Source organism: Zonotrichia albicollis, chromosome 34 (assembly GCF_047830755.1).
Source record: "Zonotrichia albicollis isolate bZonAlb1 chromosome 34, bZonAlb1.hap1, whole genome shotgun sequence".
NCBI lineage: Eukaryota > Metazoa > Chordata > Aves > Passeriformes > Passerellidae > Zonotrichia > Zonotrichia albicollis.
This window is the reverse complement of record NC_133852.1, coordinates 1,735,737-1,756,791: the sequence shown is the minus strand read 5'-3', so window position 1 is coordinate 1,756,791 and position 21,055 is coordinate 1,735,737. Positions and strand designations below refer to the sequence as shown.

The following is a 21,055-nucleotide window of genomic DNA, read 5'->3' as shown; positions in this document are numbered from 1 at the left end:
TCGCACCTGTCCCGGGGATTCTGCTCCAGGTCCGGGGTCCCCTCCCTGCCCGGCCCCTCATCCCCTCCGAGTCACGGCAGCCTCGTCCTGCACCCCCCGCCCAGGAAACACCCCCAGGTTTTAAGTCACGACCACCAAAATATCCCAAAAATATATGAATATAACCCTAAATATGTGATCTATAACTCGAAGACAATCCCTAAACCTGTTACTTTGCAGCACTTCGAAATGTCCTCACCTTCTGCCCTGAGGGGGAGAAAGAACTGCCGGAAAAGAGTTTTGACTTAAATAACTTTTTTTTTTCTTTGGTTTATATATAATTTTTAATTTATACAATAAAAAAATCATTTGATGGCACCCGGGGGCAGCAGATCCCTGAAGCGAAGGACGACGGCCGGGGCTCCGTCAGCACAGGAGGCACCAAAATCCGGAGGATTTGCCCCAAAAGGGCCGAGCATGAGGTGAGGGAGGGACGGGGGGCTTTGGCAAAGCTGGGGGGGGTCCCGTGGGACCCCCACCCCACCCCCCCATCCAGCCTTTTCTGCCGAAAAAAGCCAAAAAAAGGGAAAAACCGGCGCGGGGTTGTGGAAGGCACTTGGAGGGTCCGGTCAGGCGAACATGGTGAGCTGGAGCCACTGGGGAGAACGAGGAGGAGGAGGAGGGTGAGGGAGGAAGGGGAGGAAGAGAGGGTGAGGAAAACAGGGGAAAGCAAGAGAATGAGGGAGAGGAGGAGAAAAAGGAGGAGGAAGAGGAGGAGGAAGGCCTTAAGCTCCCCCAGTACCTGCAGCAGGTCGAAGGTGACGACGCCATCCTGGTCCACGTCCATGGCTTGGAAAAACCCTGAGGGGAGGGAAAAGCGTTGGGATTCTGGAAAGTTCCATTTGTGAGGGAAAAGTGTGGCTGGGAAGGCTGGGATGATTCAGGATTGGGTAGGAAGGATCCTTTGGGATCATTGGGGATCACTGAGGGTTGGACAGGAGGGATGGTTTGGGATCATTTGGGATTGGGTGGGATGGATTATTTGGGATCACTCAGAACGGTGTGACAGGGAGAGTTTGGGATCATTTGGGATGGTTTGGGATCAGTGTGGGAGGGATGGTTTGGGATGATTGGGGACGGTTTGGGATCATTGGGGATCACTGAGGGTTGGACAGGAGGGATGGTCTGGGATCATTGGGGATTGGGTGGGATGGATTATTTGGGATCACTCAGAACGGTGTGACAGGGAGAGTTTGGGATCATTTGGGATCATTGGGGATCACTGAGGGTTGGACAGGAGGGATGGTTTGGGATCACTGGGGATCACTGAGGGTTGCACAGGAAGAACGGTTTGGGATGATTGGGGATCATTCAGGGTTGGACAGGAAGGATGGTTTGGGATCATTGGGGATCCTTTGGGACAGTGTGGGAGGGACGGTTTGGGATCATTGGGGATCACTGAGGTTGGACAGGAGGGACAGTTTGGGATCATTGGGGATCACTGAGGACTGCGTGGGAGGGATGGTTTGGGATCATTGGGGGTCACTGAGGTTGGACAGGAGGGACAGTTTGGGATCATTGGGGATCACTGAGGGTTGGACAGGAGGGACGGTTTGGGATCATTGGGGATCACTGAGGGTTGGACAGGAGGGACGGTTTGGGATCATTGGGGATCACTGAGGTTGGACAGGAGGGACAGTTTGGGATCATTGGGGATCACTCAGGACTGCATGGGAGGGACAGTTTGGGATCATTGGGATCCTCTGGGGCAGCGTGGGAGGGACAGTTTGGGATCATTGGGATCCTCTGGGGCAGTGTGGGAGGGACAGTTTGGGCTCATTGGGATCCTCTGGGGCAGTGTGGGAGGGACGGTTTGGGATCATTGGGATCCCCTGGGGCAGTGGGGGCAGTGTGGGGCGCTCACGGAACATGGTCTCCAGGCGCACGAGGCAGCAGACGAAGCTGTCGAAGTCCAGCGCCAGGTCGGGCTCGGCGTAGCGCGTGATGAGCAGCTCGTGCAGCCTCTTGTTCAGCCGGTACCCTGGGGCAGGGGGGCACAGCCCGGGGGTCACCGGGGGGCCCTGGGCAGGGCAGGGGTCCTGGGGGGTCCTGAGGGGTCCTGGGGGGGGTTGGGGTCACCTGCAGCCTCCAGCGCCAGGCGCAGCTCGTAGGCACTGATGGAGCCTGACTTGTCCAGGTCGAACTTGCGGAAGATGCTCTGGCAGGAGGAGACCCCCAAAGGAGAGGGGTTACCCAAAATACCCCAAATGTGCCCCAAAGGAAAAGGGGTTACCCAAAATACCCCAAATGTACCCCAAAGGAGAGGGGTTACCCAAAATACCCCAAATGTGCCCCAAAGGAACAGGGGTTACCCAAAATACCCCAAATGTACCCCAAAGGAGAGGGGTTACCCAAAATACCCCAAATGTGCCCCAAAGGAACAGGGGTTACCCAAAATACCCCAAATGTACCCCAAAGGAACAGGGGCTACCCAAAATACCCCAAATATAACCCAAAGGAACAGGGGCTACCCAAAATACCCCAAATGTGCCCCGAAGGAAAAGGGGTTACCCAAAATACCCCAAATGTACCCCAAAGGAAAAGGGGTTACCCAAAATACCCCAAATGTGCCCCGAAGGAAAAGGGGTTACCCAAAATACCCCAAATGTGCCCCGAAGGAAAAGGGGTTACCCAAAATACCCCAAAGGAACAGGGGCTACCCAAAATACCCCAAATGTGCCCCAAAGGAACAGGGGCTACCCAAAATACCCCAAATGTGCCCCAAAGGAAAAGGGGTTACCCAAAATACCCCAAATGTGCCCCGAAGGAAAAGGGGTTACCCAAAATACCCCAAATGTACCCCAAAGGAAAAGGGGTTACCCAAAATACCCCAAATGTGCCCCAAAGGAACAGGGGTTACCCAAAATACCCCAAATGTACCCCAAAGGAACAGGGGCTACCCAAAATACCCCAAATGTGCCCCAAAGGAAAAGGGGTTACCCAAAATACCCCAAATGTACCCCAAAGGAACAGGGGTTACCCAAAATACCCCAAATATAACCCAGAGGAGCAGGGGTTACCCAAAATACCCCAAATGTGCCCCAAAGGAAAAGGGGTTACCCATAATACCCCAAAGGAACAGGGGTTACCCAAAATACCCCAAAGGGGCAGGGGTTACCCAAAACACCACTATGTACCCCAAAATCTCCCCCAAAACACCCCCAGTGTACCCCCAGATCCCCCCCAAAGGAACAGGGGTCACCCAAACCACCTCCAGTGTACCCCAAGGTCCCTCCAAAATGGGGGTCACCCAAAACACCCCAGAATTCGCCCAAAATGGGGGTCACCCATGAGGAGAGCGACCCCAAAATCACCCCAGTATTGGGGTCACCCATGAGACAGACCCCAAAATGGGGGTCACCTGAGAGACCCCAAAGTACTCCCAAAATGGGGTTCACCCATGAGGAGAGAGACCCCAAAATCCTCTCAGTATTGGGGATCACTCATGAGAACAGAGACCCCAAAATCCCCCCAAAATGGGGGTCTCCCATGAGCCAGACCCCCAAAATGCCCCCAGGAGCCCCCAGACCCACCAGGTAGTTGCGGATGCGGTTCCAGAGCACGTTGAACTCCACCAGCCCCAGCTTCCCGTTCCCGTCTTTCTGGGGCAGGGGGTCAAGGAAAGGGGGGTTCAGGAAAGGGGGGTTCAGGAAAAGGGGGTTCAGGAAAGGGGGGTTCAGGAAAGGGGGGTCCCAGGGGTCTCCCCAGAGCCCCCCCAGCCCCAGGGTTCCCCCCAGAGCCCCCCCAGAGCCCCCCAGTTTCCCCCTGCTCAGGATACGTCCATGAGGTTCACCATGCTCCGGCAGGACTCCAGGCTGAAGCCCTTGGTGCGCAGGTCTTTGTCTGCAATGGGGAGTTTGGGGGTTAATGAGATGTTAATGAGATGTTAATGAGATGTTAATGAGGGGGGCGGGGTTAACTCCCCCAGTCCTGGCTCACGTTTGGCGATGATGCGGTTGAGGATGGTCTGCAGCTCGGTGACGCTGATCTCCAGGTCCTGGGGAGGGGTCACCAACGAGCAGTGACGTCATCGGAAACCAGTGACGTCATCGGAAACCAGTGACGTCATGGCCAACAAGTGATGTCATGGCCAACCAATGAGGTAATGGGCAAACAGTGATGTAATTGACAAACAATGACATCACTGCTAATCAATAACATCACAGCAGAGTAATGACATCATTACCAACAATGATGTTATTGCAAACCAATGATGTAACGGCCAACCAATGACATCACTGCTAACCAATAACACCACGGCTAACTGATGACATCATCACCAAGTGATTTCATTGCTGACCAGTGATGTTATTACAACCAATGACATCATGGCCAATCAATGACGTACCAATTACATCACTGCCAACACATAACATCACAGCCAACCAATGACATCATCACCAACAATTACATCATTACTAACCAATGGACAGCACAGGCAACCAATGATATCACGGCTAACCAATGTTATGTTATTTACAATCAATGATGTCACAGCCAACCAATGGCACCATACCCAACAAATATCATTGCTAACCAATGACATCATGGCCAATCAATGACATCATCATCACCCAATGACATCACCACCAACCCCTGAGCTCACGGCCAATCACCAGCGCTCCCTTACCGGCCCCGCCAGCTGCTTGAAGAGCTGCTTGAAGTTCTCATCGATCTCGCTCTCCCTCAGCACTTTCTGGGGGAAGAATCGGCCATTTTGGGAACCCCCCAAGCGGCCATTTTGGGAACCGCCCCAGGGGAAGAATCGGCCATTTTGGGAACACCAAAAGTGGCCATTTTGGGAAGTGCCCCAGGGGAAGAATCGGCCATTTTGGGAACACCAAAAGTGGCCATTTTGGGAAGTGCCCCAGGGGAAGAATCGGCCATTTTGGGAACACCCAAAGCGGCCATTTTGGGAACCGCCCCAGGGGATGAATCGGCCATTTTGGGAACACCCAAAGCGGCCATTTTGGGAACCGCCCCAGGGGATGAATCGGCCATTTTGGGAACACCCAAAGCGGCCATTTTGGGAACCGCCCCAGGGGATGAATCGGCCATTTTGGGAACACCCAAAGCGGCCATTTTGGGAACCGCCCCAGGGGATGAATCGGCCATTTTGGGAACACCCAAAGCGGCCATTTTGGGAACCGCCCCAGGGGATGAATCGGCCATTTTGGGAACACCCAAAGCGGCCATTTTGGGAACTGCCCCAGGGGAAAAGTGGCCATTTTGGGAACACCAAAAGCGGCCATTTTGGGAACCGCCCCAGGGGATGAATCGACCATTTTGAGAACACCAAAAGCGGCCATTTTGGGAACCGCCCAGGGGATGAATCGGCCATTTTGGGAACACCAAAAGCGGCCATTTTGGGAACTGCCCCAGGGGATGAATCGGCCATTTTGGGAACACCCAAAGCGGCCATTTTGGGAACCGCCCCAGGGGAAAAGTGGCCATTTTGGGAACACCAAAAGCGGCCATTTTGGGAACTGCCCCAGGGGATGAATCGGCCATTTTGGGAACACCAAAAGCGGCCATTTTGGGAACTGCCCCAGGGGAAAAGTGGCCATTTTGGGAACACCAAAAGCGGCCATTTTGGGAACCGCCCCAGGGGATGAATCGACCATTTTGAGAACACCAAAAGCGGCCATTTTGGGAACCGCCCCAGGGGATGAATCGGCCATTTTGGGAACCGCCCAAGCGGCCATTTTGGGAACTGCCCCAGGGGAAAAGTGGCCATTTTGGGAACACCCAAAGCGGCCATTTTGGGAACCGCCCAGGGGAAAAGTGGCCATTTTGGGAACCGCCCAAAGCGGCCATTTTGGGAACTGCCCCAGGGGAAAAGTGGCCATTTTGGGAACACCCAAAGCGGCCATTTTGGGAACTGCCCCAGGGGATGAATCGGCCATTTTGGGAACACCCAAAGCAGCCATTTTGGGAACCGCCCCAGGGGATGAATCGGCCATTTTGGGAACACCCAAAGCGGCCATTTTGGGAACCGCCCCAGGGGAAAAGTGGCCATTTTGGGAACACCAAAAGCGGCCATTTTGGGAACCGCCCCAGGGGATGAATCGGCCATTTTGGGAACACCCAAAGCGGCCATTTTGGGAACCGCCCCCCCACCCCATGCCCCGTCCCCAGCTGACCTCGTCCGGCAGCGTGGCCTGGATCTTGTCGTCCATCTCCCTGCGGACAGACACACAGACAGACACGGGGCGGGCTGAGCGCGCGGGCGCGGCGCTCGGTCCCGGCTCCGCGGCGGCCACGGCGGCGCTTACTCGGTGCCGGCTTTCTTCTCGGAGAAGACGCGGAGCACGAAGTCGCCCTCCTTGTTGGGCTCGAAGGTGGAGGGCACCACGATGTACTCGCCGGGCGGCAGCCGGAAGCGCGTGCTCACCTCGCGCAGGTTGATGAACTGCTCGGAGCGCGCGCGCGACGCGTTGGCCAGGAAGAACTCGCGCTTGAGGTGCACGCCCGACCTCCCCACGTACTGCGGGCACCGAGGGGGGAACAGCTCCAGAACGGCCCCAAAAACGGCCCCAAGAACACCCCCGGGGGCAGAATGGGCCGAACCGGCACCGGCAGCGCACGGAACCCACCTCGGGAGGGACCTGTGCGGAGAGAGGGGACCTCGGTTGGGGACAGGTGGCACCAGGTGAGCCCAGGTGAGCCCAGGTAATGCCAGCTGACCCCCACGGACCATTGGTGACCCTGTTTGACCCCAGTTAATGCCAGCTGACCCCCACGGACCATTGGTGACCCTGTTTGACCCCAGTTAATGCCAGCTGACCCCCAACGGACCATTGGTGGCCCTGTTTGACCCCAATTAATGCCAGCTGACCCCAACGGACCATTGGTGACCCTGTTTGACCCCAATTAATGCCAGCTGACCCCAATGGACCATTGGTGACCCTGTTTGACCCCAATTAATGCCAGCTGACCCCCACGGACCATTGGTGACCCTGTTTGACCCCAATTAATGCCAGCTGACCCCCACGGACCATTGGTGACCCTGTTTGACCCCAGGTAATGCCAGCTGACCCCAATGGACCATTGGTGACCCTGTTTGACCCCAATTAATGCCAGCTGACCCCCACGGACCATTGGTGACCCTGTTTGACCCCAGTTAATGCCAGCTGACCCCAGCAGACCATTGGTGGCCCTGTTTGACCCCAGGTAATGCCAGCTGACCCCAGCGGACCATTGGTGACCCTGTTTGACCCCAATTAATGCCAGCTGACCCCCACAGACCATTGGTGACCCTGTTTGACCCCAATTAATGCCAGCTGACCTCAATGGACCATTGGTGACCCTGTTTGACCCCAGGTAATGCCAGCTGACCCCAGTCCATGGTTGTTGACCCCAGTCAAGGCTGGCTGACCCCAACGGACCATTGGTGACACCAGTTGAAACCAGTTGAGGCCAGCTCACGCTGCTTGACCCCCACTGATGCCAAGAGACCCCAGATGACTCTAATTGACCCCAATTAATGACAGTTGATCCCAGTCAAGGCTGGTAGATCCCAGTTGATGCTGGTTGACCACAATCAATGTTGGTTGACCCCAGACAAGGCCGGTTGGCCCCAGCTGCTGTTGGTTGACCCCAATTGATGGTGGTTGTCCCCAATTGGATGGTGGTTGACCCCAATTGATGGTGGCTGTCCCCAATTGATGGTGGTTGACCACAGTTGATGGTGGTTAACCCCAGTTGATGGTGGTTGTCCCCAATTGATGTTGGTTGACCCCAATTGATGGTGGTTGACTGTAGCCAATGGTGGTTGACCCCAGTCAAGGCAGGTAGATCCCAGCTGATGCTGGTTGACCACAATCAATGTAGGTTGACCCCAGTCAATGCCAACTGACCCCAGTCAAGGCGGGTTATGCCCAGCCAATGCCGTCACCTCATAGACAGCGAATCCAATGGTCTCCATGTCCTTGCCGTAGCGGCGCTCGCGGCGCCGGTGCTTCTGCATCAGCGCCAGCAGGAAGCTGCAGCCCGGCTCGCGCCCGCCGTCCTCGTCCCTGGCGTCGTCCACCTCGTCCAGCTGGATCTTGAACTGGGGGTTGATCCAGAACGTGGCTGCGGAGGGGGCAGAGGGGGCTCAGCGGGGACCCGGCCCCGCGGGCCCGGCGCCGCCCCCCGGCGCCTACCGGGGTAGTTGCGGCAGCCGCCGGCGGTGCTGCCGCGCCGCCACGTGCCGTCGTAGAGCCGCGTGTTCCACTTGCGGAACTTGCGCGACTGCAGCGCGTCCGGCGTCAGGTTGCAGATCTCCAGGCGGGTGAATTCCCGCAGGAAATCCCGGAAGGACATCCTGGGTGGGGGAAGAGTTTGGCTTCGTTCCCCGGCACGGCGCGGGCGGGAAAAGGGGTTTGGGTTGGGTTGGAGTTCTCCTACCAGAACTCGCCGTCCTCCATCCTGACCATGAGCTGCTGGCGCAGCGCCGGCTCCACCGCGTGCCACTCGGCCGAGCTGCGGGGCGGCACGGTCAGCGGGGCCCGCGCTCGTTAACGCTAACGAGCCCGGCGCTAACGAAGCCGCAGCCTCACCCGTCGCTCCAGGCGCCCGTCCACTCCACCTCGCCCCAGGGGTTGCGCATCCGGATGAGCTCCAGGGCCTGCCCGCGGTACGGGATCTGCGCACGGCGCCGTCAGGGCCGCGCCCCCAAAATCCGCCCTTTTCCACCCAAACCGGTGCCCGGCCTCACCTGCCTGGCGCCGGTCACCGAGTAGGCGTGGCCCTTCACCAGCTTCTTGAAGGTCACGGCCTCCATGTCGAAGGCGCTCGTGATCTGCGGGGAGGCACCGAAGCGTTACCCAGGGAACGACCCCAAATTCTGCTGATTTTCCCCCAAAACACCCGGGTGGCTCACGTCGATGGAGCAATGTGAGAATGACCCCAAATCCCCCGGTTTTCCCCCAAAACACCCAGGGGGGCTCATGTCAATGGAGTGACATGAGAATGACCCCAAATCCCACAGATTTTGCCCCAAAACACCCGGGTGGCTCATGTCGATGGAGTGACACGAGAATGACCCCAAACCCCCCGTTTTTCCCCCAAAACGCCCGGGTGGCTCACGTCGATGGAGTGACATGAGAACAACCCCAAACCCCCCATTTTTCCCCCAAAACACCCGGGTGGCTCACAGTGATGAAGCAATATGAGAATGACCCCAAACCCCCCGGTTTTCCCCCAAAACACCCAGTTATCTCACGTCGATGGAGCAATGTGAGAACAACCCCAAATCCCCCGTTTTTCCCCCAAAACGCCCGGGTGGCTCACAGTGATGAAGCAATGTGAGAACGACCCCAAATCCCCCGTTTTTCCCCCAAAACGCCCGGGTGGCTCACGTCGATGGAGCAATGTGAGAATGACCCCAAATTCCCCATTTTTCCCCCAAAACACCCAGGGTGGCTCACAGTGATGAAGCAATGTGAGAACAACCCCAAATCCCGCAGATTTCCCCCAAAATGCCCAGGATGGCTCACGTCGATGGAGCAATGTGAGAATGACCCCAAATCCCGCAGATTTTCCCCAAAATGCCCAGGATGGCTCACATCAAAGGAGTGACCTGAGCACAACCCCAAATCCCCCGGTTTTCCCCCAAAACGCCCGGGGTGGCTCACAGTGATGAAGCAATGTGAGAACAACCCCAAACCCCCCGGTTTTCCCCCAAAACACCCAGGATGGCTCATGTCAATGGAGTGACATGAGAACAACCCCAAATCCCCCGTTTTTCCCCCAAAACGCCCAGGATGGCTCACATCGATGGAGCAACATGAGAACAACCCCAAACCCCCCGGTTTTCTCCCAAAACACCCAGGATGGCTCATGTCAATGGAGTGACATGAGAATGACCCCAAATCCCACAGATTTTCCCCCAAAACACCCGGGTGGCTCACGTCCATGGAGCAATGTGAGAATGACCCCAAACCCCCCGTTTTTCCCCCAAAACGCCCGGGTGGCTCACGTCGATGAAGCAATGTGAGAACAACCCCAAATCCCGCAGATTTCCCCCAAAACACCTGGGGGTCTCACGTCGATGGACTGACATGAGAATGACCCCAAATCCCGCAGATTTCCCCCAATACACCCAGGGGGGCTCATGTCAATGGAGTGACATGAGCACAACCCCAAATCTCCCGTTTTTCCCCCAAAACGCCCGGGGGTCTCACGTCCATGGAGCAATGTGAGAACAACCCCAAATCCCCTGGTTTTCCCCCAAAACACCCAGGGGAGCTCATGTCAATGGAGTGACATGAGAATGACCCCAAATCCCGCGTTTTTCCCCCAAAACGCCCAGGCTGGCTCACGTCGATGGAGCAATGTGAGAATGACCCCAAATCCCCCGTTTTTCCCCCAAAACACCCGGGTGGCTCACAGTGATGAAGCAATGTGAGAACAACCCCAAATCCTGCCAGTTTTCCCCCAAAACACCCAGCTGGCTCACGTCGATGGAGCAATGTGAGAATGACCCCAAATCCCCCGTTTTTCCCCCAAAACACTCAGCTGGCTCACGTCAATAGAGCAATATGAGAATGACCCCAAATCCTGCAGATTTTCCCCCAAAACGCCCGGGTGGCTCACATCGATGAAGCAATATGAGAATGACCCCAAATCCCCCGTTTTTCCCCCAAAACACCCGGGGGGCTCACATCGATGAAGCAATATGAGAATGACCCCAAATCCCGCAGATTTCCCCCAAAACACCCGGCTGGCTCACGTCGATGGAGCAATGTGAGAACGACCCCAAACCCCCCGTTTTTCCCCCAAAACGCCCAGCTGGCTCACATCGATGGAGCAATGTGAAAATGACCCCAAACCCCCCATTTTTCCCCCAAACCGCCCGGTTATCTCACGTCGATGGAGCAGCCCAGCAGCGAGCCGCGCTCCAGCGCCTTGAGGATGATCTGGTAGAGGTCGGCGGGCGGCCGGCGCAGGTCGAACCACTCGGTGACGCCGCCCGTGAAATCCTCGAAGCCCTCGGAGGTGCTGCCGCCCGACAGAGCCTCGTAGCAGCCGTTCACCCTGTGGGACACCCGGGACCGTTTTTGGGGGATTTTGCCCCAAAACGGGCGCAGACGGGCGGGGAGGGGCCGTACTTGGCGTAGGCCTTTTCCAGCAGCGCGCTCCAGAACTCGGAGCCCTCGGCCGAGTGCACGAAGAGCAGCTTGCCGTCCTTGGTGGGCAGGAAATCGTCCACCACCACGTCCAGCCACTCGCCAAACTGCCAGATCTGGGGGGGATGCAAAGAGGAACCCCCAGGTTTGTGCAGGGAAGGAGATTTTGGGTTAAAAACGCCCGGTTTGGGGTCCAGTGGGGAGGTGGAGTTCCCACAGTGGGAGCAGCAATGAGGAACTGGGTGGGAAAAGCACTGGGGGATCCTCTCAAAATTAGGGTGCGACCAAAATGGTGCAGGGAATCCTTAAAACGCTGGGGGTCACCCCAAAATTACAGAGTGGAGCCCCAAAAGTGTGAATGGTCAAGGGGAGGCCTAAAAAGGTGAAGAAAGCCCCAAGAATGTGTGGGAGCCTCTCAGGAGGACAAGAGAAACCTTGAAGTGATTCTGGGAGCCCCAAAATGTTGGGATCTGCACCCAAAATGGCAGAGGGGATCCCCAAGGGCGGATTTGCTGACCTAGAAATGGCAGAGGGGATCCCCGAGGGTGGGATTTGCTGGAAGTGATTCTGGGAGCCCCAATATCTTGGAATTTGCACCCAAAATGCCAGAAGGGAACCCCAAGGCCAGGATGTGCTGACCTGGAAGTGGAAGATGAGACCCCCAAAACGCTGGGATCTGCACCCAAAATGCCAGAGGGGATCCCCAAGGCCAGGATTTGCTGGAAGTGATTTTGGGAGCCCCAAAACGCTGGGATTTGCACCCAAAATGCCAGAAGGGAACCCCAGGCTGGATGTGCTGACCTGGAAGTGGAAGATGAGACCCCCAAAAGTTGGGATTTGCACCCAAAGTGCCAGAAGGGAACCCCAAGGCCGGGATTTGCTGGAAGTGATTTTGAGAGCCCCAAAACGCTGGGATCTGCACCCAAAATAGCAGAAGGGAACCCGAAGGGTGGGATTTGCTGAAGTGATTCTGGAGCCCCAAAATGTTGGGATCTGCACCCAAAATGGCAGTGGGGATCCCCAAGGGTGGGATTTGCTGGAAGTGATTCTGGGAGCCCCAAAACGCTGGGATCTGCACCCAAAATGCCAGAAGGGATCCCCAAGGGTGGGATTTGCTGGAAGTGATTCTGGGAGCCCCAAAACACTGGAATTTCCACCCAAAGTGCCAGAGGGGATCCCCAGGGCGGATGTGCTGACCTGGAAGTGGAAGATGCCGGCGTAGCCCTGCTGGAAGCTCTGCCCGTGCGGCACCACCCGGTGCAGCAGCGCCTCGTTGAGCGTCAGCGACGCGATGGCCGCCAGCAGCCAGCAGTCACCTGGGCAGCGCCAAAAATCACCAAAATTCCACCAAAACCACCCCAAAACCACCCAGGTGTGGGGCACAGCAGGGCAGAGGGACTGGGACCGGGATGGGGGGTTTGGGGAGAGGGTTTGGGGTTTTGGGGAGAGGATTTGGGGGTTTGGGGAGAGGATTTGGGGTTTGGGGAGAGGATTTGGGGTTTTTGGGAGAGGATTTGGGGGTTTTGGGAGAGGATTTGGGGGTTTTGGGGAGAGGATTTGGGGTTTTGGGAGAGGATTTGGGGTTTTGGGAGAGGATTTGGGGTTTTGGGAGAGGATTTGGGGTTTTGGGAGAGGATTTGGGGTTTTGGGAGAGAATTTGGGGTTTGGGGAGAGGATTTGGGGTTTTGGGAGAGAATTTGGGGGATTTTGGGGTTTTTGGGAGAGGGTTTGGGTTTTTTGGAAGAGGATTTGGGGGTTTGGGGAGAGGATTTGGGGGTTTGGGGAGAGGATTTGGGGGTTTTGGGAGAGGATTTGGGGGTTTTGGGGAGAGGATTTGGGGGTTTTGGGGAGAGGATTTGGGGGTTTGGAGAGAGGATTTGGGGGTTTTGGGAGGATTTGGGGGTTTGGGGAGAGGATTTGGGGTTTTGGGAGAGAATTTGGGGGTAAAATAGGAAAAAGGCACCTGGGATTTGGGGGAAAAATGGGGGGACAGGTGTTCTGCATGGGGATGGGGGTTTGGGGAGGATTTGGGGGTGAAACTGGAAAAATGTGCTCGAGATTTGGGGAAAAATGGGTGTGAGACGCATGGTCTGCATGGGGATGGGATTGGGGTTTTTTGGGGGTGAAACAGGAAAAATGTGCTTGGGACCTGAGGGAAAAACAGGATTGAGATGTTCTGCACATGGGTGGGGTGTTTGGGGCAGAATTTGGGGTGTTTGGGGTAGAAATTGGGGTGTTTGGGGTAGAATTTGGGGTTTTTGGAGGGGGAATTTGGAGTCTCCCCCCAGACTCGGAGCCCTGCCCGTGTCGGGTTGGGGGAAATTGGGACAATTTTGGTGAGATGAGAGTGGCACCGTTCTGGGGTGAAAAGCAGCAATTCCGGGGGCAGGGAAGGACCCAGAGACCCCAAATCCCCACAGAATTGGGGCAAAGAAGGACAGAGGGACAGAGACAGGGAATGGGGGTTTGGGGTAGAATTTGGGGTGTTTGGGGCAGAATTTGGGGTGTTTGGGAAAGAATTTGGGGTGTTTGGGAAAGAATTTGGGGTGTTTGGGGTAGAATTTGGGGTTTTTGGAGGGGGAATTTGGGGTTTCCCCCCAGATTCGGAGCCCCGCCCGTGTCGGGTTGGAGGAATTTCCGTGAGTTGAATTCTGGGGTGAAAAGCAGCGATTCTGGGGCAGAGAAGGGCACAGAGAGATCCCAAACCCCCCGGATTTGGGCCCAGGAAGGACAGACAGACGGACAGACAGACAGACAGACAGACGGACAGACAGACAGACGGACAGACTGACAGACAGACAGACGGACAGACGGACAGACAGGAGGATCCCTCACCCAGCGCCCCCTGGCAGATGTCGGTGCGCGTGGCGCCGTCCACGATGAACTGCGGCCGCGGGCACAGCTCCTGCAGGAAACCCCAAATTTGACATCATTTGAGGTCATTTGAGATCATTTGAGATCATTTGAGATCATTTGAGATCATTTGAGATCATTTGGGATCATTTTGGACAACTGAGAAAACCGCGGGGTTCTGGTGAGCACGGGCCCCCCGTGCCGGAGCCTCACCGCCCTCCTGCTAAAGAATTTCCTTCTGACACCAACCAGAAAAAACTGATTGCTGTCAGTTTGAAACGATTCCTCCTTAGCACAAATCTCACTAACGTCAGGAGTAGAAATTTTTGTTCAAGACTGATTTTTTGGAAGACAAACTTGGGAATTCTGCTAAAGAATTTCCTTCCGACACCAACCAGAAAAAACTGAGTGCTGTCAGTTTGAAACGATTCCCCCTTAGCACAAATCTCACTAGCATCAGAAGTAGAAATTTTTGTTCAAGACTGATTTTTTGGAAGACAAACTTGAGAATTTGGGGTTGGTTTTGGTTTGTTGGTTAGGGGTTTTTTTTTTGTTTGTTTTGTCTCTTCTTTTCATTCCAGTGCCCTGCTGCTGGGATCCACCTCCTGGGCAGGAGGAATTGAATACACACAATTAAAATAAATCGCTGTTTGGAAGGAAGATGTGTTTTGGAGCTCACCGTGGGCCGCCTCCACTCCACCCCGCGCGTTTTGGCGGAGCCGGGGCCGAGCTCGCGGAACCCCAGCGAGGCGGCGGCCGGGGGGAACGCGGGGTCCCGGAACAGCGCCCCCGAGCGGCGGCACTCCTGGGGAACACAAAACAGAAATAACCCTGGAGCTGTGTGAAATTGTACACCCAGTGCGTTTTATCTGCTCTTGTCACCCCCTTATCCCCGCCTTTCATTGGTGTGTTTTCTCTTAGCCCGGGCCTTGCAGACTTTGGGTGGGCGTTTGACTCAAATGGAAATGGATTTGTGTGTTTGGGGATTTTCACTGTGTCTCACCTGCTCAAAGTCCTGGCCCAGGTAAGATGGACATTTTACCCAAAATGGATTTCTGTTTTGGGGATTTTTTCTGCATTTTGGGGATTTTCTGTGTCTCACCTGCAGCAGCTGCCCATAGTCCTACCCCAGGTAACATGTACATTTTACCCAAAATGGATTTAATTTTTGGGGATATTTTCACTCTCACCTGCAGCAGCTGCCCAAAGTCCTGCCCCAGGTAAGATGGACATTTTACCCAAAATGGATTTAATTTTTGGGGATATTTTCACTCTCACCTGCAGCAGCTGCCCAAAGTCCTGCCCCAGGTAATATTTTACTCAAAATGGATTTCTATTTTGGGGATTTTTCCTGCATTTTGGGGATATTTTCAGTCTCACCTGCAGCGGCTGCCCGTAGTCCTACCCCAGGTAAGATGTACATTTGACATTTCTGGATTTTTGGGGATATTTTCTGTATTTTGGGGATGTTTTCACTCTCACCTGCAGCAGCTGTCCGTAGTCCTGCCCCAGGTAAGATGAACATTTTACCCAAAACTGATTTAATTTTTGGGAATTTTCTGTGTCTCACCTGCAGCAGCTGCCCATAGTCCTACCCCAGGTAAGATGAACATTTTACCCAAAATGGATTTAATTTTTGGGAATATTTTCACTCTCACCTGCAGCAGCTGCCCAAAGTCCTGCCCCAGGTAATATTTTACTCAAAATGGATTTCTGTTTTGGGGATTTTTTCTGCATTTTGGGGATATTTTCAGTCTCACCTGCAGCAGCTGCCCGTAGTCCTGGCCCAGGTAAGATGCACATTTGACATTTCTGTATTTTTGGGAATATTTTCTGTATTTTGGGGATATTTTCAGTCTCACCTGCAGCAGCTGCCCAAAGTCCTGCCCCAGGTAATATTTTACTCGAAATGGATTTCTGTTTTGGGGATTTTTCCTGGATTTTGGGGATTTTCTGTGTCTCATCTGCAGCAGCTGCCCGTAGTCCTACCCCAGGTAAGATGTACATTTTACCCAAAATGGATTTAATTTTTGGGAATTTTCTGTGTCTCACCTGCAGCAGCTGCCCAAAGTCCTACCCCAGGTAAGATGTACATTTTACCCAAAATGGATTTAATTTTTGGGGATATTTTCACTCTCACCTGCAGCAGCTGCCTGAAATCCTGGCCCAGGTAAGATGTACATTTGACATTTCTGGATTTTTGGGAATATTTTCTGTATTTTGGGGATATTTTCAGTCTCACCTACAGTGGCTGCCCGTAGTCCTGGCCCAGGTAAGATGTACATTTGACATTTCTGTTTTGGGAATATTTCCTGCATTTTGGGGATTTTCAGCCTCACCTGCAGCAGCTGCCCGTAGTCCTGGCCCAGGTAAGATGTACATTTGACATTTCTGGATTTTTGGGAATATTTTCTGCATTTTGGGGATATTTTCGGTCTCACCTGCAGCAGCTGCCCATAGTCCTGGCCCAGGTAAGATGTACATTTGACATTTCTGTTTTGGGGATTTTTGCTGCATTTTGGGGATATTTTCAGCCTCACCTGCAGCAGCTGCCCATAGTCCTGCCCCAGGTAATATTTTACTCAAAATGGATTTCTGTTTTGGGGATTTTTCCTGGGTTTTGGGGATTTTCTGTGCCTCACCTGCAGCAGCTGCCCATAGTGCTGCCCCAGGTAAGATGTACATTTGACATTTCTGGATTTTTGGGAATATTTCCTGCATTTTGGGGATATTTTCAGCCTCACCTGCAGCAGCTGCCCGTAGCCCTACCCCAGGTAAGATGTACATTTGACATTTCTGTTTTGGGGATTTTTCCTGCATTTTGGGGATTTTCTGTGCCTCACCTGCAGCAGCTGCCCATAGTCCTGGCCCAGGTAAGATGTACATTTGACATTTCTGCATTTTGGGGATATTTTCACTCTCACCTGCAGCAGCTGCCTGAAATCCTGGCCCAGGTAATATTTTACTCAAAATGGATTTCTGTTTTGGGGATTTTTCCTGGATTCTGGGGATTTTCACTCTCACCTGCAGCAGCTGCCCGTAGTCCTGGCCCAGGTAAGATGTACATTTTACCCAAAATGGATTTCTGTTTTGGGGATATTCTCAGCCTCACCTGCAGCAGCTGCCCGTAGTCCTGGCCCAGGTAAGATGTACATTTTACCCAAAATGGATTTAATTTTTGGGAATATTTCCAGCCTCACCTGCAGCAGCTGCCCATAGCCCTGCCCCAGGTAAGATGTACAATTTACATTTCTGTATTTTGGGGATATTTTCAGCCTCACCTGCAGCAGCTGCCCATAGCCCTGGCCCAGGTAAGATGTACATTTGACATTTCTGTATTTTGGGGATATTTCCAGCCTCACCTGCAGCAGCTGCCCGTAGTCCTGGCCCAGGTAGGATGTACAATTTACATTTCTGCATTTTGGGGATATTTTCAGGCTCACCTGCAGCAGCTGCCCGTAGTCCTGGCCCAGGTAGCGCACGGCGTTGTCGTGCCGGCCCAGCCCCAGCTCCTTCGCGCGCTGGCGCCGCACCTGGGCCGAGACCCCGGTGCAGAACACGGGCACCACCGGGGGCTCCGCCATGGCCTGGGCACCGGGAGAGAAATCGGGGCTTGGGGAGGGATCTGGGGTGAAACTGGGAAAATGAGCAAGAGATTTGGGGAAAAATGGGGGAAATTGGGGATTCTGCGGGGGAATTTTGGGGTGAAACAGGGAAAATGTGCTTGGGAGATGGGGGAAATTGGGGGGGGTCTGCATGGGGAAAACAGCGAGGAAAGGAGATGGGGATTGGGGAGAAAATTGGGGAAATTGGGGCCTGCATAGGGATGGGGGTTTGGGGAGATTTGGGGTTCTTGGGGTGAAACAGGAAAAATGCGCTTGGGATATGGGGAAAATGGGGAAAAATGGGGATTCTGTGGGGGAATTTTGGGGTGAAACAGGGAAAATGTGCTTGGGATATGGGGAAAAATGGGGGGGCTGCATGGGGAAAACAGCGAGGAAAGGAGATGGGGATTGGGGGAAAATTGGGGTGGAACTGGAAAAATGAGCTCGAGATTTGGGGAAAAATGGGGGAAATTGGGGGGGGTCTGCATGGGGAAAACAGCGAGGAAAGGAGATGGGGATTGGGGGGAAATTGGGGGGTTTGGGAGGGATTTGGGGAGGAATTTGGGGTGAAACAGGAAAATGTGCTTGAGATATGGGGAAAAATGGGGGAGCTGCATGAGGAAAACAGCGAGGAAAGGAGATGGGGATTGGGGGAAAATTGGGGAAATTGGGGCCTGCATAGGGATGGGAGTTTGGGGAGATTTGGGGTTCTTGGGGAGGAATTTGGGGTTCTTGGGGTGAAACAGGAAAAATGTGCTTGGGATATGGGGAAAATGGGGAAAAATGGGATTCTGCAGGGGAATTTTGGGGTGAAACAGGGAAAATGTGCTTGAGATGTGGGGGGAAATTGGGGGGGATCTGCATGGGGAAAGCAGCGAGGAAAGGAGATGGGGATTGGGGGAAAATTGGGGTGAAACTGGAAAAATGAGCTCGAGATTTGGGGAAAAATGGGGAAATTGGGGCCTGCATAGGGATGGGGGTTTGGGGAGATTTGGGGTTCTTGGGAGGGAATTTGGGGTTCTTGGAGGGAATTTGGGGTTTTTGGGGAGGATTTGGGGTTTTGGGGGGTGATAGTGGAAAACTGCACGAGGGATTGGGGAGAAATGGGGAAATTGGGGGGTTTGGGGGGGATTTGCGGTGAAACAGGAAAAATGCGCTTGGGATCTGGGGAAAATGGGGGAAAAATGGGGAAAAATGGGGATTCTGCGGGGAGTTTTGGGGTGACCAGGGAAAATGCCCTCGGGATTTGGGGATAAACGGGGTAAGACGTGTGGTTTGCACAGGATGGGGGAATTTGGGGTTCTGGGGGATTTGGGGTTTTTTTGGGGCGAAACAGGAAAAATGCACTTGGATCTGGGGGGAAATGGGGGTGAGATAAATGGTTTGCACAGGGACGGGGGAATTTGGGCTTTTGGGAGAGAATTTGGGTTTTTTGGGGGTGAAACAGGAAAAAGGTGCTTAGGATTTGGGGAAAAATGGGGGGTCTGCATGGGGATGGGGGATTTGGGGTGAAACAGAGAAAATGTGCTCGGGATCCAGGGAAAAATGGGGAAAAAGGAGGGGGGTCCACATGGGGATGGGGGTTTGGGGGATTTTGGGGGAATTTTGGGTTTTCCTGCAGATTTGGAGCCCTGCCCGTGCCGGGTTGGGGGAAATTGGGACAATTTTGGTGGGATGAGAGCGGCGCCGTTCTGGGGGAAAAGCAGCGATTGCGGGGCAGGGAAGGACCCAGGGACCCCAAACCCCGGGGTTTCACCCCAGAACGGCCCGGGCAGAGCCGGGACAGCCCCGGGCCGGGCAAAGCGGGGCAAAGTGCCCCAAACTGGTCCTGCAGGTCCGGGCGGGGCCGCAGGCGCGACCCGAGGGCCTTCCGCGAGCCCTGGGGAGGCTCATTAAGCATTGGGGTGCTTAATTAACCACCAGGCACGTTAATTAAACGCTAATTAGTACCACCAAGGAGTAACAGAGCGGTGACAGGAGTGGCAGCAGTGTCGCCCCCCAAAATGAGGCCAAACACGGGGGGCTCTGTCACCCCAAACCCAAGGGTCAGGGACCCCCCAAACTCGGGGGTTGCGCCCCAAAAGTGCAGAAATTCAGCCCAAAACGGGGGTGAGGGGGTGTCCCGACCCCCCCCGTTCCCTGTGCCCCCCTCGCCCCCTCCCCACGCGCGTTTTTGGGGTGCCGGTGGCAGGAACGGCCTCGTCCCGCCCCACTTTGGGGGCCCGGAACCCCCTGGAAACAACCAAAAACCCCAAAATGCCAAAACCACCAAAGCTCCCCAACAACAGCAGCACCCCCCATTCCCCAGCACCCCAAAATCCCCTTTTTTTCTGGCCAAGCCGCGGCTCGGGGGCGCGGAGGGGGAGCCCCCCCATTTCCCGGCGGGGGAAGGGCAGGCAGGAGCAGCCGGGGCTGATTTTTGCCCGATCCCGCGGGGTTTTGCCCCGTTCCGGAGTTGTGTAATGGGGCTGGAGGGGCTCCCGCTGTGTCCCCGCCCGTCCCTGCCCCGGCCCGGCCCCGGCCCGCTCCGTACCTCGGCTCCGCCGCGTTGGGTTTTTGGGGTAAAAGCGGCCGAAAGCGAAATTGGTGCCCCCAAAGTTGCCCGAGCAGGAAGGCGAGGCCGCCCCCGCCCTGCCCCCCCCCGGCCCAGGCTCCGCCCTGCGCCGCTCCCGCCGGGGGGGGAGGGCTCGGGAGATTTGGGGAGATTTTGGGGGGATTTGGGAGATTTTGGGGGGTTTGGGATCCTGCATTGGAGGGGGGGAGGGGAGTGGGTGGGGCTGGACATGGGGGGGACATTGGAGGGGACAAGGGGGAGATCGATACGGGGGGACATTGGGGGGCTGGGGTGGGAATGGGGGGGACACTGGGGAGGATGGACATGGGGGGACATCGGGGGGGACATTGTGGGGAGTGGGCAGGGGGGAAATTGGGGGGTGGGGGGGCATTGGGGGGGTGGGAAGGGGCAGGAATTGGGGGGACATTGGGAGTGGGCAGGGCGGGAATTGGGGGGCTTGGGAATGGAGGGACATTGGGGGACATTGTGGGGACAAGGGGGAGATGGACACGGGGGGACATTGGGGGATTGGAAGGGGCAGGAATTGGGGGGACACTGGGGGGGACAAGGGGGGAGATGGACATGGGGGGACACTGAGGGGACATCCGGGGGGCAGAGCAATGGGGGGGACATTGGGGGGCACAGGGGGGGAGATGGACACGGGGGGACAATTGGAGGGGAAAAGGGGGAGATGGACGTGTGTAGGGTGACACTGTGACACACTCACCATGGCTGTGACACTGTGACACACTCACCGTGGCTGTGACAGTGACACACTCACCGTGACTGTGACACACTCACTGTGGCTGTGACACACTCACCGTGGCTGTGACAGTGACACACTCACCGTGGCTGTGACACTGTGACACACTCACTGTGACAGTGACACA

At 55.3% G+C, this 21,055-nt stretch overlaps 1 protein-coding gene across 2 annotated transcripts; it reads right to left on the bottom strand.

The window, feature by feature from the left end:
* Positions 1-272: 272 nt before the first annotated feature.
* CAPN1 (calpain 1) lies at positions 273-20,349 on the bottom strand. Of its 2 annotated transcripts, XM_074531249.1 has the most exons (23): positions 20,145-20,349; positions 17,450-17,593; positions 14,686-14,811; positions 13,989-14,058; positions 12,351-12,469; positions 11,136-11,269; positions 10,893-11,061; positions 8,741-8,824; positions 8,583-8,668; positions 8,431-8,505; positions 8,187-8,347; positions 7,937-8,115; positions 6,636-6,647; positions 6,315-6,526; positions 6,183-6,222; positions 4,670-4,735; positions 3,979-4,036; positions 3,818-3,882; positions 3,573-3,641; positions 2,119-2,197; positions 1,904-2,020; positions 782-840; positions 276-635 (listed from the first exon to the last, which is right to left on the bottom strand). In XM_074531249.1, exons 2-23 carry the CDS (start codon positions 17,588-17,590, stop codon positions 609-611), a joined length of 2,148 nt encoding a protein of 715 aa, XP_074387350.1. In that variant the 5' UTR covers positions 17,591-17,593; positions 20,145-20,349; the 3' UTR covers positions 276-608. The 2 variants fall into 2 exon arrangements, with proteins under 2 accessions (XP_074387348.1, XP_074387350.1); XM_074531247.1 differs by lacking the exons at positions 17,450-17,593; positions 20,145-20,349 and adding an exon at positions 15,767-15,985 and having other exon boundaries at positions 273-635.
* Positions 20,350-21,055: the final 706 nt, after the last annotated feature.